The sequence below is a fragment of the Salvelinus alpinus genome, chromosome 5 (genome assembly GCF_045679555.1).
Source record: "Salvelinus alpinus chromosome 5, SLU_Salpinus.1, whole genome shotgun sequence".
In the NCBI taxonomy this organism is placed as follows: domain Eukaryota; kingdom Metazoa; phylum Chordata; class Actinopteri; order Salmoniformes; family Salmonidae; genus Salvelinus; species Salvelinus alpinus.
This window is the reverse complement of record NC_092090.1, coordinates 8,528,047-8,544,400: the sequence shown is the minus strand read 5'-3', so window position 1 is coordinate 8,544,400 and position 16,354 is coordinate 8,528,047. Positions and strand designations below refer to the sequence as shown.

The following is a 16,354-nucleotide window of genomic DNA, read 5'->3' as shown; positions in this document are numbered from 1 at the left end:
AAAGTGGAGGAGGTAGTTGTGTAGACTACCTGAGGTAAAGTGGAGGAGGTAGTTGTATAGACTACCTGAGGTAAAGTGGAGGAGGTAGTTGTATAGACTATCTGAGGTAAAGTGGAGGAGGTAGTTGTGTAGACTACCTGAGGTAAAGTGGAGGAGGTAGTTGTGTAGACTACCTGAGGTAAAGTGGAGGTGGTAGTTGTGTATACTACCTGAGGTAAAGTGGAGGAGGTAGTTGTATTTACTAAGACTACCTGAGGTAAAGTGGAGGTGGTAGTTGTATAGACTACCTGAGGTAAAGTGGAGGAGGTGGTTGTATTTACTAAGACTACCTGAGGTAAAGTGGAGGAGGTAGTTGTATTTACTAAGACTACCTGAGGTAAAGTGGAGGTGGTAGTTGTATAGACTACCTGAGGTAAAGTGGAGGAGGTGGTTGTATTTACTAAGACTACCTGAGGTAAAGTGGAGGAGGTAGTTGTATTTACTAAGACTACCTGAGGTAAAGTGGAGGTGGTAGTTGTATAGACTACCTGAGGTAAAGTGGAGGTGGTAGTTGTATTTACTAAGACTACCTGAAGTAAAGTGGAGGAGGTAGTTGTATAGACTACCTGAGGTAAAGTGGAGGTGGTAGTTGTATAGACTACCTGAGGTAAAGTGGAGGAGGTAGTTGTATTTACTAAGACTACCTGAGGTAAAGTGGAGGAGGTAGTTGTATAGACTACCTGAGGTAAAGTGGAGGAGGTAGTTGTATAGACTACCTGAGGTAAAGTGGAGGTGGTAGTTGTATAGACTACCTGAGGTAAAGTGGAGGAGGTAGTTGTATTTACTAAGACTACCTGAGGTAAAGTGGAGGAGGTAGTTGTATAGACTACCTGAGGTAAAGTGGAGGTGGTAGTTGTATAGACTACCTGAGGTAAAGTGGAGGAGGTAGTTGTATTTACTAAGACTACCTGAGGTAAAGTGGAGGAGGTAGTTGTATAGACTACCTGAGGTAAAGTGGAGGAGGTAGTTGTATAGACTACCTGAGGTAAAGTGGAGGTGGTAGTTGTATAGACTACCTGAAGTAAAGTGGAGGAGGTAGTTGTATTTACTAAGACTACCTGAGGTAAAGTGGAGGAGGTAGTTGTATAGACTACCTGAGGTAAAGTGGAGGAGGTAGTTATTTACTAAGACTATCTGAGGTAAAGTGGAGGAGGTAGTTGTATAGACTATCTGAGGTAAAGTGGAGGTGGTAGTTGTATTTACTAAGACTACCTGAGGTAAAGTGGAGGAGGTAGTTGTATAGACTACCTGAGGTAAAGTGGAGGAGGTAGTTGTGTAGACTACCTGAGGTAAAGTGGAGGAGGTAGTTGTGTAGACTACCTGAGGTAAAGTGGAGGAGGTAGTTGTGTAGACTACCTGAGGTAAAGTGGAGGAGGTAGTTGTGTAGACTACCTGAGGTAAAGTGGAGGAGGTAGTTGTATTTACTAAGACTACCTGAGGTAAAGTGGAGGAGGTAGTTGTATTTACTAAGACTACCTGAGGTAAAGTGGAGGAGGTAGTTGTGTAGACTACCTGAGGTAAAGTGGAGGAGGTAGTTGTGTAGACTACCTGAGGTAAAGTGGAGGAGGTAGTTGTATAGACTACCTGAGGTAAAGTGGGGGTGGTAGTTGTGTAGACTACCTGAGGTAAAGTGGAGGAGGTAGTTGTATTTACTAAGACTACCTGAGGTAAAGTGGAGGTGGTAGTTGTATAGACTACCTGAGGTAAAGTGGAGGAGGTAGTTGTATTTACTAAGACTACCTGAAGTAAAGTGGAGGAGGTAGTTGTATTTACTAAGACTACCTGAGGTAAAGTGGAGGAGGTAGTTGTATAGACTACCTGAGGTAAAGTGGAGGTGGTAGTTGTATAGACTACCTGAGGTAAAGTGGAGGAGGTAGTTGTATAGACTACCTGAGGTAAAGTGGAGGAGGTAGTTGTATTTACTAAGACTACCTGAAGTATAGTGGAGGAGGTAGTTGTATAGACTACCTGAGGTAAAGTGGAGGTGGTAGTTGTATAGACTACCTGAGGTAAAGTGGAGGAGGTAGTTGTATTTACTAAGACTACCTGAGGTAAAGTGGAGGAGGTAGTTGTATTTACTAAGACTACCTGAAGTAAAGTGGAGGAGGTAGTTGTATAGACTACCTGAGGTAAAGTGGAGGAGGTAGTTGTATTTACTAAGACTACCTGAAGTAAAGTGGAGGTGGTAGTTGTGTAGACTACCTGAGGTAAAGTGGAGGAGGTAGTTGTGTAGACTACCTGAGGTAAAGTGGAGGAGGTAGTTGTGTAGACTACCTGAGGTAAAGTGGAGGAGGTAGTTGTATAGACTACCTGAGGTAAAGTGGAGGAGGTAGTTGTATTTACTAAGACTACCTGAAGTAAAGTGGAGGTGGTAGTTGTGTAGACTACCTGAGGTAAAGTGGAGGAGGTAGTTGTGTAGACTACCTGAGGTAAAGTGGAGGAGGTAGTTGTGTAGACTACCTGAGGTAAAGTGGAGGAGGTAGTTGTATTTACTAAGACTACCTGAGGTAAAGTGGAGGTGGTAGTTGTATAGACTACCTGAGGTAAAGTGGAGGAGGTAGTTGTATTTACTAAGACTACCTGAGGTAAAGTGGAGGAGGTAGTTGTGTAGACTACCTGAGGTAAAGTGGAGGAGGTAGTTGTGTAGACTACCTGAGGTAAAGTGGAGGAGGTAGTTGTGTAGACTACCTGAGGTAAAGTGGAGGAGGTAGTTGTATTTACTAAGACTACCTGAGGTAAAGTGGAGGTGGTAGTTGTATAGACTACCTGAGGTAAAGTGGAGGAGGTAGTTGTGTAGACTACCTGAGGTAAAGTGGAGGAGGTAGTTGTATTTACTAAGACTACCTGAAGTAAAGTGGAGGAGGTAGTTGTATAGACTACCTGAAGTAAAGTGGAGGAGGTAGTTGTATTTACTAAGACTACCTGAGGTAAAGTGGAGGAGGTAGTTGTGTAGACTACCTGAGGTAAAGTGGAGGAGGTAGTTGTGTAGACTACCTGAGGTAAAGTGGAGGAGGTAGTTGTGTAGACTACCTGAGGTAAAGTGGAGGAGGTAGTTGTATTTACTAAGACTACCTGAGGTAAAGTGGAGGTGGTAGTTGTATAGACTACCTGAGGTAAAGTGGAGGAGGTAGTTGTATTTACTAAGACTACCTGAGGTAAAGTGGAGGAGGTAGTTGTATTTACTAAGACTACCTGGGGTAAAGTGGAGGAGGTAGTTGTGTAGACTACCTGAGGTAAAGTGGAGGAGGTAGTTGTATTTACTAAGACTACCTGGGGTAAAGTGGAGGAGGTAGTTGTGTAGACTACCTGAGGTAAAGTGGAGGAGGTAGTTGTGTAGACTACCTGAGGTAAAGTGGAGGAGGTAGTTGTATAGACTACCTGAAGTAAAGTGGAGGAGGTAGTTGTGTAGACTACCTGAGGTAAAGTGGAGGAGGTAGTTGTGTAGACTACCTGAGGTAAAGTGGAGGAGGTAGTTGTATTTACTAAGACTACCTGAGGTAAAGTGGAGGTGGTAGTTGTATAGACTACCTGAGGTAAAGTGGAGGAGGTAGTTGTATTTACTAAGACTACCTGAGGTAAAGTGGAGGAGGTAGTTGTATAGACTACCTGAGGTAAAGTGGAGGAGGTAGTTGTATTTACTAAGACTACCTGAGGTAAAGTGGAGGAGGTAGTTGTGTAGACTACCTGAGGTAAAGTGGAGGAGGTAGTTGTGTAGACTACCTGGGGTAAAGTGGAGGAGGTAGTTGTATTTACTAAGACTACCTGAGGTAAAGTGGAGGAGGTAGTTGTATAGACTACCTGAGGTAAAGTGGAGGAGGTAGTTGTATAGACTACCTGAGGTAAAGTGGAGGTGGTAGTTGTGTAGACCACCTGAGGTAAAGTGGAGGAGGTAGTTGTATTTACTAAGACTACCTGAGGTAAAGTGGAGGAGGTAGTTGTGTAGACTACCTGAGGTAAAGTGGAGGAGGTAGTTGTATAGACTACCTGAGGTAAAGTGGAGGAGGTAGTTGTATTTACTAACTGAGAGAGTGACGTAATGAGGAAGAATAGAAGCTCTTTTCAAAGAAGAGAATACGTCCCAAATTGCACCCTATTCCTTATATAGTGTACTACTTTTGGACTTCTCCCCACAGGGTACTGGTCAAAAGTAGTGCACTATAATGGAAACAGGGAGCCACTTGGGACGGAGTTGATGGCGTGTGTTTCAACAACAGCAGGAAATACCACACACACACACACACACACACACACACACACACACACACACACCAGACAGTGCTCTGTTCCGTGCTCTGCTGTTCCCATCTGGGCCGCTGTCACAGAAACCTAACAAAACACAACATCCACTAACCTCAGACCAACGCAGCACACGTATCCTGGTGTAACCCGTGGCACACACACACACACACACACACACACACACACACACACACACACACACACACACACACACACACACACACACACACACACACACACACACACACACACACACACACACACACACACACACACACACACACACACGCACGCAGCCAGGCAACAATACGTTGCCACAAATCACTCAACTTCTCTTGTTTACTTGAAGCGAAACGAGATCTAACCCTGTTGCCAACATGTCATTAAAACTCTACAGCTGAAGAACTCCTGAGAGACGATGAGTTTTAGAACGAAGAGGCAAAAGTCTAACCAGACGGTACCTAAAGGCCTGTGAGCAGACACCCACTGGAATGTGGCAGAGTTCCCCACTGAGAACAACGTCTAGTCCATCTAGTCAGGCGGACAGTGTTTCTTTACACAAAAGGGCCACAGCCGCGTGTGCCCATAGCAACGACATAAACAAACATGACGTGCGAAATGTGAATCATATTTACCTGTACGTGCAACAGACATGATGAATCCAAAAATAGATTAGAAAACAAGAATTTATAGAATCTGCTGATTCACACATATTATGCACTGATACTGACTCTACACTCACTCACACATACACATACACACACACACACACACACACACACACACACACACACACACACACACACACACACACACACACACACACACACACACACACACACACACACACACACACACACACACACACACACACACACACACACACACACACACAAACACACACTCACATACAAGCTGCTGCTACTGTGTTAATCTTATATGCTGTTGCCTAGTCGCCTTCCCCCTATACATTACTACCTCCATCACACCAGTATCCCTGTACATTGTTTATATGGTATTAACTGACCCTGTATATAGTATGGTGTTAACTGACCCTGTATATAGTATGGTGTTAACTGACCCTGTATATAGTATGGTATTAACTGACCCTGTATATAGTATGGTATTAACTGACCCTGTATATAGTATGGTATTGAACTGACCCTGTATATAGTATGGTATTACCTGACCCTGTATATAGTATGGTATTAACTGACCCTGTATATAGTATGGTATTAACTGACCCTGTATATAGTATGGTATTGACTGACCCTGTATATAGTATGGTATTGACTGACCCTGTATATGGTATGGTATTAACTGACCCTGTATATAGTATGGTATTAACTGACCCTGTATATAGTATGGTATTAACTGACCCTGTATATAGTATGGTATTAAACTGACCCTGTATATAGTATGGTATTAACTGACCCTGTATATAGTATGGTATTAACTGACCCTGTATATAGTATGGTATTAACTGACCCTGTATATAGTATGGTATTAACTGACCCTGTATATAGTATGGTATTAACTGACCCTGTATATAGTATGGTATTAACCGACCCTGTATATAGTATGGTATTAACTGACCCTGTATATAGTATGGTATTAACTGACCCTGTATATAGTATGGTATTAACTGACCCTGTATATAGTATGGTATTAACTGAACCTGTATATAGTATGGTATTAACTGACCCTGTATATAGTATGGTATTAACTGACCCTGTATATAGTATGGTATTAACTGACCCTGTATATAGTATGGTATTAACTGACCCTGTATATAGTATGGTATTAACTGACCCTGTATATAGTATGGTATTGAACTGACCCTGTATATAGTATGGTATTAACTGACCCTGTATATAGTATGGTATTAACTGACCTTGTATATAGTATGGTATTAACTGACCCTGTATATAGTATGGTATTAACTGACCATGTATATAGTATGGTATTAACTGACCCTGTATATAGTATGGTATTAACTGACCCTGTATATAGTATGGTATTAACTGACCCTGTATATAGTATGGTATTAACTGACCCTGTATATAGTATGGTATTAACTGACCCTGTATATCGTATAGTATTAACTGACCCTGTATATAGTATAGTATTAACTGACCCTGTATATAGTATGGTATTAACTGACCCTGTATATAGTATGGTATTAACTGACCCTGTATATAGTATGGTATTAACTGACCCTGTATATAGTATGGTATTAACTGACCCTGCATATAGTATGGTATTAACTGACCCTGTATATAGTATGGTATTAACTGACCCTGTATATAGTATGGTATTAACTGACCCTGTATATAGTATGGTATTAACTGACCCTTTATATAGTATGGTATTAACTGACCCTGTATATAGTATGGTATTAACTGACCCTGTATATAGTATGGTATTAACTGACCCTGTATATAGTATGGTATTAACTGACCCTGTATATAGTATGGTATTAACTGACCCTGTATATAGTATGGTATTAACTGACCCTGTATATAGTATTCTTACTTACTTATTGTGTTCTTTATATTTCTTCATATTTCTCGTGTTTTTGTTCGAGTAATACATTGTTATAGATTATTGCATTGTTGGGTTTTGAGTTTGCAAGCAAGGCCTTTCACTGTACTTGTGCAGGTGACATAAAAAAAAATAAAACAAACATGAAACTTGAAACTTATTGTTCAACGTGTGTGTGTAAATTGCTAGTTGTTAGCCAGCTAGCTAAAGAGGACAAAAGGACGTACGTCAGCTGACGTATCACCCCAATAGGCTACGTTGTCTCCCGTGATTGGTCAACAATGACACCGCTGCTTCAGAAATAGGACAGACCTCTATATTTTCTCAGCCTCACTTGAGTGACAGTCACCGGCACGAGCACCGCCCGACCGCTCTGCCTGGATAGAATTTCACCCCCCCCCCCTGCTGTCTATCAGAACCTGAAGGACCAGTCTCTCTTCTCCACACGTAGAACACTCAGCATAGCAGTCTAGACAAAATGGCTGATTGTCCCCGTTTTGTGGTGCAGTGCAGTTTCACTAGAATAACAAAGTGGGTGGGAGGAGGATTATATTTCAGGAGTTCACACTCAACTCACAGAATAGGAATATTGTTCATTAAAAGTGCTATGTTCAGGATTTTTGAAGCCATTTTTTTCTGCATCATATGACTGCAGGTCTAGACTCACTTGATATTCAGGACCAAGGTCAGGAGAATTTCTGGTCAGGAGATCCTTTACCTTACAGTATTGTTCAGATGTTCTGATCTGATAGTTTTTCAATTTTTATTTTATTTAACCTTTATTTAACTAGGCAAGTCAGTTAAGAACAAATTCTTATTTACAATGACAACCTACCAAAATGCAAAAGGCCTCCTGTGGGGATGGGGCCTGGGACTAAAATAAATAAATAAATACAATATAGATATAGGACAAAACACACATCACAACAAGAGAGACAACACAACACTACATAAAGAGAGACCTAAGACAACAACATAGCAAGGCAGCAACACATGACAACAGCATGGTAGCGACACAACATGACAATAACATGGTAGCAACACAACATGGGACAGGGTTAGATGGGAGTATCAGAGATGTATACTGTAGATGGATAGGGTTAGAGGGGAGTATCAGAGATGTGTAGATGGATAGGGTTAGGGTTAGAGGGGAGTATCAGAGATGTGTAGATGGTTAGGGTTAGGGTTAGAGGGGTGTATCAGAGATGTGTAGATGGATAGGGTTAGAGGGGAGTATCAGAGATGTGTAGATGGATAGGGTAGAGGGGAGTATCAGAGATGTGTAGATGGATGGGGTTAGGGTTAGAGGGGAGTATCAGAGATGTGTAGATGGATGGGGTTAGGGTTAGAGGGGAGTATCAGAGATGTGTAGATGGATAGGGTAGAGGGGAGTATCAGAGATGTGTAGATGGATAGGGTTAGGGTTAGAGGGGAGTATCAGAGATGTGTAGATGGATAGGGTTAGGGTTAGAGGGGAGTATCAGAGATGTGTAGATGGATAGGGTTAGGGTTAGAGGGGAGTATCAGAGATGTGTAGATGGATGGGGTTAGAGGGGAGTATCAGAGATGTGTAGATGGATAGGGTTAGGGTTAGAGGGGAGTATCAGAGATGTGTAGATGGATGGATAGGGTTAGAGGGGAGTATCAGAGATGTGTAGATGGATGGGGTTAGGGTTAGAGGGGAGTATCAGAGATGTGTAGATGGATAGGGTTAGGGTTAGAGGGGAGTATCAGAGATGTGTAGATGGATAGGGTTAGATGGGAGTATCAGAGATGTGTAGATGGATGGATAGGGTTAAGGTTAGAGGGGAGTATCAGAGATGTGTAGATGGATAGGGTTAGAGGGGAGTATCAGAGATGTGTAGATGGATAGGGTTAGATGGGAGTATCAGAGATGTGTAGATGGATAGGGTTAGGGTTAGAGGGGATGGGGTTAGGGTTAGAGGGGAGTATCAGAGATGTGTAGATGGATAGGGTTAGAGGGGAGTATCAGAGATGTGTAGATGGATAGGGTTAGGGTTAGAGGGGAGTATCAGAGATGTGTAGATGGATGGGGTTAGGGTTAGAGGGGAGTATCAGAGATGTGTAGATGGATAGGGTTAGATGGGAGTATCAGAGATGTGTAGATGGATGGATAGGGTTAGGGTTAGAGGGGAGTATCAGAGATGTGTAGATGGATAGGGTTAGAGGGGAGTATCAGAGATGTGTAGATGGATAGGGTTAGATGGGAGTATCAGAGATGTGTAGATGGATAGGGTTAGGGTTAGAGGGGATGGGGTTAGGGTTAGAGGGGAGTATCAGAGATGTGTAGATGGATAGGGTTAGAGGGGAGTATCAGAGATGTGTAGATGGATAGGGTTAGGGTTAGAGGGGAGTATCAGAGATGTGTAGATGGATAGGGTTAGAGGGGAGTATCAGAGATGTGTAGATGGATGGGGTTAGGGTTAGAGGGGAGTATCAGAGATGTGTAGATGGATGGGGTTAGGGTTAGAGGGGAGTATCAGAGATGTGTAGGTGGATAGGGTTAGGGTTAGAGGGGAGTATCAGAGATGTGTAGATGGATAGGGTTAGGGTTAGAGGGGAGTATCAGAGATGTGTAGATGGATAGGGTTAGGGTTAGAGGGGAGTATCAGAGATGTGTAGATGGATAGGGTTAGGGTTAGAGGGGAGTATCAGAGATGTGTAGATGGATAGGGTTAGGGTTAGAGGGGAGTATCAGAGATGTGTAGATGGATGGGGTTAGGGTTAGAGGGGAGTATCAGAGATGTGTAGATGGATGGGGTTAGAGGGGAGTATCAGAGATGTGTAGATGGATAGGGTTAGGGTTAGAGGGGAGTATCAGAGATGTGTAGATGGATGGGGTTAGGGTTAGAGGGGAGTATCAGAGATGTGTAGATGGATGGGGTTAGAGGGGAGTATCAGAGATGTGTAGATGGATAGGGTTAGGGTTAGAGGGGAGTATCAGAGATGTGTAGATGGATGGGGTTAGAGGGGAGTATCAGAGATGTGTAGATGGATAGGGTTAGGGTTAGAGGGGAGTATCAGAGATGTGTAGATGGATAGGGTTAGGGTTAGAGGGGAGTATCAGAGATGTGTAGATGGATAGGGTTAGAGGGGAGTATCAGAGATGTGTAGATGGATAGGGTTAGGGTTAGAGGGGAGTATCAGAGATGTGTAGATGGATAGGGTTAGAGGGGAGTATCAGAGATGTGTAGATGGATGGGGTTAGGGTTAGAGGGGAGTATCAGAGATGTGTAGATGGATAGGGTTAGAGGGGAGTATCAGAGATGTGTAGATGGATAGGGTTAGAGGGGAGTATCAGAGATGTGTAGATGGATAGGGTTAGGGTTAGAGGGGAGTATCAGAGATGTGTAGATGGATAGGGTTAGGGTTAGAGGGGAGTATCAGAGATGTGTAGATGGATGGGGTTAGGGTTAGAGTGGAGTATCAGAGATGTGTAGATGGATAGGGTTAGGGTTAGAGGGGATGGGGTTAGGGGTTAGTAGTCTAGTACAGAACTTCTGCATCATTTGGTCACCATCCAGAAACACCAAACGACCACAAATTAATCACTTGTATCGTTCTATCTAGGAACGTATCTATTGCAAATCCTAGCATAACATTCACGGTGCATCGGTTTCATCTGTCTTCTGCAGTTGTAATCTACAAAGGCTTCTGAAGTCTAGGAAGGCTTTGATCATCAAAGATACAGTCCTTGTAGAGACGTGTTACATGTAAAAACGAAAAGAGCCAACAGGCCAACCCCTTCCAGCTGTGAAACAGAGGAATCATTGCATAACTGCTCATTTCATTCACCAATATAATAATAATGCTATATAATATCTGTATATTGTATTGTTTCTGTGGGCTGTCAGTGTTATGCTGTCTATGACTGAGTTCCAAATAGCATCCTATTCTTTTTATTGTGCATATCCCTATGGGCCCTGGTCAAAAGAAGTGCACTAAATAGGGAATAGGGAGCCATTTGGGACCGGTACAGAGTCAATGTGGAGGCTATATACAGGGTATTACGGTACAGAGTCAATGTGGCTATATACAGGGTATTACGGTACAGAGTCAGTGTGGATGCTATATACAGGGTGTTACGGTACAGAGTCAATGTGGAGGCTATATACAGGGTGTTACGGTACAGAGTCAATGTGGCTATATACAGGGGGTACCGGTACAGAGTCAATGTGGAGACTATATACAGGGTGTTACGGTACAGAGTCAATGTGGCTATATACAGGGGGTACCGGTACAGAGTCAATGTGGAGGCTATATACAGGGGGTACCGGTACAGAGTCAATGTGGAGGCTACATACAGGGGGTACCGGTACAGAGTCAATGTGGAGGCTATATACAGGGGGTACCGGTACAGAGTCAATGTGGAGGTTATATACAGGGGGTACCAGTACAGAGTCAATGTGGAGGCTATATACAGGGTGTTACGGTACAGAGTCAATGTGGCTATATACAGGGTGTTACGGTACAGAGTCAATGTGGAGGCTATATACAGGGGGTACCGGTACAGAGTCAATGTGGAGGTTATATACAGGGGGTACCAGTACAGAGTCAATGTGGAGGTTATATACAGGGGGTACCAGTACAGAGTCAATGTGGAGGCTATATACAGGGTGTACCGGTACAGAGTCAATGTGGAGGCTATATACAGGGGGTACCGGTACAGAGACAATGTGGAGGCTATATACAGGGGGTACCGGTACAGAGTCAATGTGGAGGATATATACAGGGGGTACCGGTACAGAGTCAATGTGGAGGCTATATACAGGGGGTACCGGTACAGAGTCAATGTGGAGGCTATATACAGGGGTTACCGGTACAGAGTCAATGTGGAGGCTATATACAGGGGGTACCGGTACAGAGTCAATGTGGAGGCTGTATACAGGGGGTACCAGTACAGAGTCAATGAGGAGGCTATATACAGGGGGTACCGGTACAGAGTCAATGTGGAGGTTATATACAGGGGGTACTAGTACAGAGTCAATGTGGAGGCTATATACAGGGGGTACCGGTACAGAGTCAATGTGGAGGCTATATACAGGGGGTACCGGTACAGAGTCAATGTGGAGGCTATATACAGGGGGTACCGGTACAGAGTCAATGTGGAGGCTATATACAGGGTGTTACGGTACAGAGTCAATGTGGAGGCTATATACAGGGGGGTACCGGTACAGAGTCAATGTGGAGGCTATATACAGGGTGTACCGGTACAGAGTCAATGTGGAGGCTGTATACAGGGGGTACTGGTACAGAGTCAATGTGGAGGCTATATACAGGGGGTACCAGTCAATGTGGAGGCTATATACAGGGGATACCGGTACAGAGTCAATGTGGAGGCTATATACAGGGGGTACCGGTACAGAGTCAATGTGGAGGCTATATACAGGGGGGTACCGGTACAGAGTCAATGTGGAGGCTACATACAGGGGGTACCGGTACAGAGACAATGTGGAGGCTATATACAGGGGGTACCGGTACAGAGACAATGTGGAGACTATATACAGGGTGTTACGGTACAGAGTCAATGTGGAGGCTATATACAGGGGGTACCGGTACAGAGTCAATGTGGAGGCTATATACAGGGGGTACCGGTACAGAGTCAATGTGGAGGCTATATACAGGGGGTACCGGTACAGAGTCAATGTGGAGGCTATATACTGGGGGTACCGGTACAGAGTCAATGTGGAGGCTATATACAGGGGGTACCGGTGTCCGAGGTAATTGAGGTAATATGTACATGTAGGTAGAGTTATTAAAGTGACTATGCATAGATAATAAACAGAGAGTAGCAGCAGCGTAGGCAAACAGTCCGGCTATCCATTTAATGAGTACCTCATAACATGATCTATTCTCATCAACATAAGGGTTGGGATGAAAGTAACAGGGGGGGGTAGTTATTTCGCCATCTTGTTGTATGTGCACTGTAGTGGCCATTAGGACTCTGTTGATAATAACTATGAGTAGGTAGAAAACATAGATTTATTTATTTTTATTTATCTGTTATTTTACCAGGTAAGTTGACTGAGAAACACGTTGTCATTTACAGCAACAACCTGGGGAATAGTTACAGGGGAGAGGAGGGGGGGGATGAATGAGCCAATTGGAAGCTACAGAAGCTATAGATACAGAGGACAGGTGTGATTTAATGGGACAAAATGATTCCACTGCTCTGAAAACTCACCAAACTATTCCTGAGGTATTTACCTGTTAGAAACCATTTGGATATCAAACTCACACAAAATTATATTTACACAATTACACACACTTACCATAAAATGTGGAAATTGTGATGTAATCGTGATGCTAATTGTGATGGTAATTATGATGGTAATCGTGATGGTAATCATGATGCTAATTGTGATGGTAATCGTGATGCTAATTGTGATGGTAAGTGTGATGCTAATTGTGATAGTAATTGTGATGGTAATTGTGATGGTAATTATGATGGCAATCATGATGGTAATTGTGACGGTAATTATGATGGTAATTGTGATGGTAATTATGATGGCAATCATGATGGTAATTGTGACGGTAATTATGATGGTAATTGTGATGGTAATTATGATGGCAATCATGATGGTAATTGTGATGGTAATTATGATGGTAATTGTGATGGTAAGTGTGATGGTAATTATGATGGTAGCTATTTTGAAGAACAAAGAAGAAAAGATGATGAAGCCTCACACATGTGATATCATTGAAAAGCCCAGAATGCTCCTCTCAAAGGTACAAGTCCCAACACAGTATGGCCTTAGGGACACGTAGAAAAACAAATGTCCATTAGAGAGGACAACAATGAACTGCTGGGTCTATAGGATGGCAGATTAAGGACATTATGTTCTCCATCTAATGATATGATATGAAGCATCTTATCCTATGGGAAACCTCCCTGTGTCTGAGCTCTGCTAGCTGAGTCTGTTGCTGGACAGATCAGCTGTAAGGCAGGCAGACTGTGTGTCTGGGGCTGGGCCTGGAGCCGAGAGAGAGAGACTGAGAGAGATATAGAGAGAGAGAGAGAGAGAGAGAGAGAGAGAGAGAGAGAGAGAGAGAGAGAGAGAGAGAGAGAGAGAGAGAGAGAGAGAGAGAGAGAGAGAGAGGGATAGAGAGATAGAGAGATAGAGAGATAGAGAGATAGAGAGATAGATAGATAGAGAGAGAGAGAGAGAGAGAGAGAGAGAGAGAGAGAGAGAGAGAGAGAGAGAGAGAGAGAGAGAGAGAGAGAGAGAGAGAGAGAGAGAGAGAGAACTCTGGTGTTGGCAGGGAAGGGGTTGTCACTAGTTACCACAAGCACGAAGTGAAAATTGGCTATATTTTTTAAAATTCATGAAAACAAAAATAGCTTTTTTGTCTTAATTTAAGGTTAGGGTTAAAATCCGATTTTAAGAAGATAAATTGTAGAAATAGGCGCGGTTTTCCATAATTATGACTTTGTGGCTGTGGTAACTAGTGAGGAGCCAGTGAAGGGGGTGTGGTACATCCTCCCACAGCAAAACAAAGAGCTTAGAGTCACACTTACCATCTATCTCTCTCTCTCTCACTCTTTCTCTCTTTACCCTCTCTGTCTATCTCTCTCTTTCTCTCCCTCCATCCATCCATCCTTTCCTATAGGATTTATTGCTCACAGTAAATAAATAGATTTGACTTTTTCCAGAAACGTTTTGCGATAAAGTCAAATAGTTTTGTTGTTGTTGTTCTGTTCCGTGTGTTTCTTGTGTTTTTTTCTGTCAACTGAAACAAGCCCATAGTGGTATACTTCCGTTAGTTGTATGAATCCCATTACGCTGCACCTGCTGTTCTACATCAGCCATACGGCAGGTCATTGAGTTGAGTGTTTTCTATACTCGCTCAACTTATCCACCGGCCAGTGAATACAGACAATACTACAATGTAACGCAGCTCTCTCATCCACTGCAACTCTAACATTGTTTCAGAGAGGGTCGTTTACAGTGTTAAGTTTATATTAACAGAATAGTTAGATCATGTGTTGTTTTTTTAAAGCGTTTTTTTTTATGTGCAACGGGTCAATAGAATAGTTAACGGTGAGCGACCGTATGTGACACGTTGTGCATTGCATCAATGCGTTGGCTCACGTCCAATTTAGGGTCACTATTCGTCACTATTCACACCCAGCCCTTCATAATACTAGGCTACTAGTGAAACCGATGGGGAGTATAATATCACATAAATATTGTATTTGAATGTGTGTAAATTGTTTTTAAAGGGAACTGACCTGTGTGTGTCCTTAGGTGCGCTTTGAGGTGGGACGACTTCCCGTAAACTTTTTCACAACCTGAATAATGACATTTGTGCTTTTTCTGAGGCGATTCCGGTTCGGATCGACCTCTGACACGTTTACTGCCTCTTTGTGTGAGGTCGGCGGCGGGGCTGACGAGGATAGGTGTGGCAGTATTCCCATCCTCTGTGACTTGAGCTGGCGACACGCACCCTTCTTGTCTTTGTGCCCGCTCGGCAATATCGCTAGTAGTCGTGGGTACCTGCTGGTTAAAATCCGCTAGAATCCTCGCCACCACGAAAAGAGAGGAGTTGTCTTTGACCATGTCGTCCCTGTCGTTCCTTGGATAGCATGCGGCTGGTTCCGTGTTGAACTCTCTGTTCTCTTTAGGGTGAACGATAGCCCGGCTGGACATAGACACAAGGCACTCAGCAGCGAAATGATCCATATCCGTTCAGACGGAACACCGATGCGTAATTGGTGACATTCAAATATAACAACTATGTTCTGGTTTAATAAAGGATTTCAGTCGGGTTGATGATCCCTTTATGTGATTGTGGAGGTAGCTTTGGTCTCAGGATGCTATCGATAGGAAACAACTCACAAAATACATGTTACCGGCTTCTCCATGGAATTGCCATCCTAGATTATTTTTGAAAAATCTAAACGTAAACACGTCGAGTATGAATCCCTTTCCGGTCTTTGGGAAATTAAACAGTTATGAAATGATCACTTTTCTTTCTTTCTTTAGCCAAATGAACATAGTCCATCCCAGTGATATTTCCCTAGTTGTCTCCTGCATTGTGACAGGTCAATGTGCCGAGTCGACTAGAAGCTGTTCCCATGCTGGGGGCGTGCCATCCCGATGCATAAAGGGGTGTGTCGTCTTGCAGCTGCTTCTCCATTGGATACCGATGCGTTCCAGAGCGCCAGAATCGTGACCTCGTTAAACAAAGTTAGATCGGGACATGATGTACTATACAGAGAGACAGTGCTGTGGACTGTTGTATCTGCGATAAAGAGCCCGTCTCTCTCTCTTATCTTCTAGAGAGAAACAAACACGTCTCAGCACAAGAAGAATAAGAGATCATATACTGTATGTAAAGTAGGCTATGTAATAAATATGTTATGGAGGCACTATTGTAGTCCATAATATGTAATATATTACTGTCTTAGTGTAGTCCATAATGTGTAATATATTACTGTCTTAGTGTAGTCCGTAATATATTACTGACTTAGTGTAGTCCGTAATATATTACTGTCTTAGTGTAGTCC

The 16,354-nt window shown here is 43.1% G+C and overlaps 1 protein-coding gene across 1 annotated transcript in view; it reads right to left on the bottom strand.

The window, feature by feature from the left end:
- Window positions 1-15,998, bottom strand: part of klf13 (Kruppel like factor 13) — a 97,933-nt gene extending 81,935 nt beyond the window's left edge. The window contains exon 1 of the mRNA XM_071400468.1: window positions 15,077-15,998. Coding sequence (XP_071256569.1) covers window positions 15,077-15,527 — 451 coding nt within the window. The 5' untranslated portion in view covers window positions 15,528-15,998. The remainder of the gene's footprint in view (window positions 1-15,076) is intronic.
- Between the last annotated feature and the right edge of the window lie 356 nt (window positions 15,999-16,354).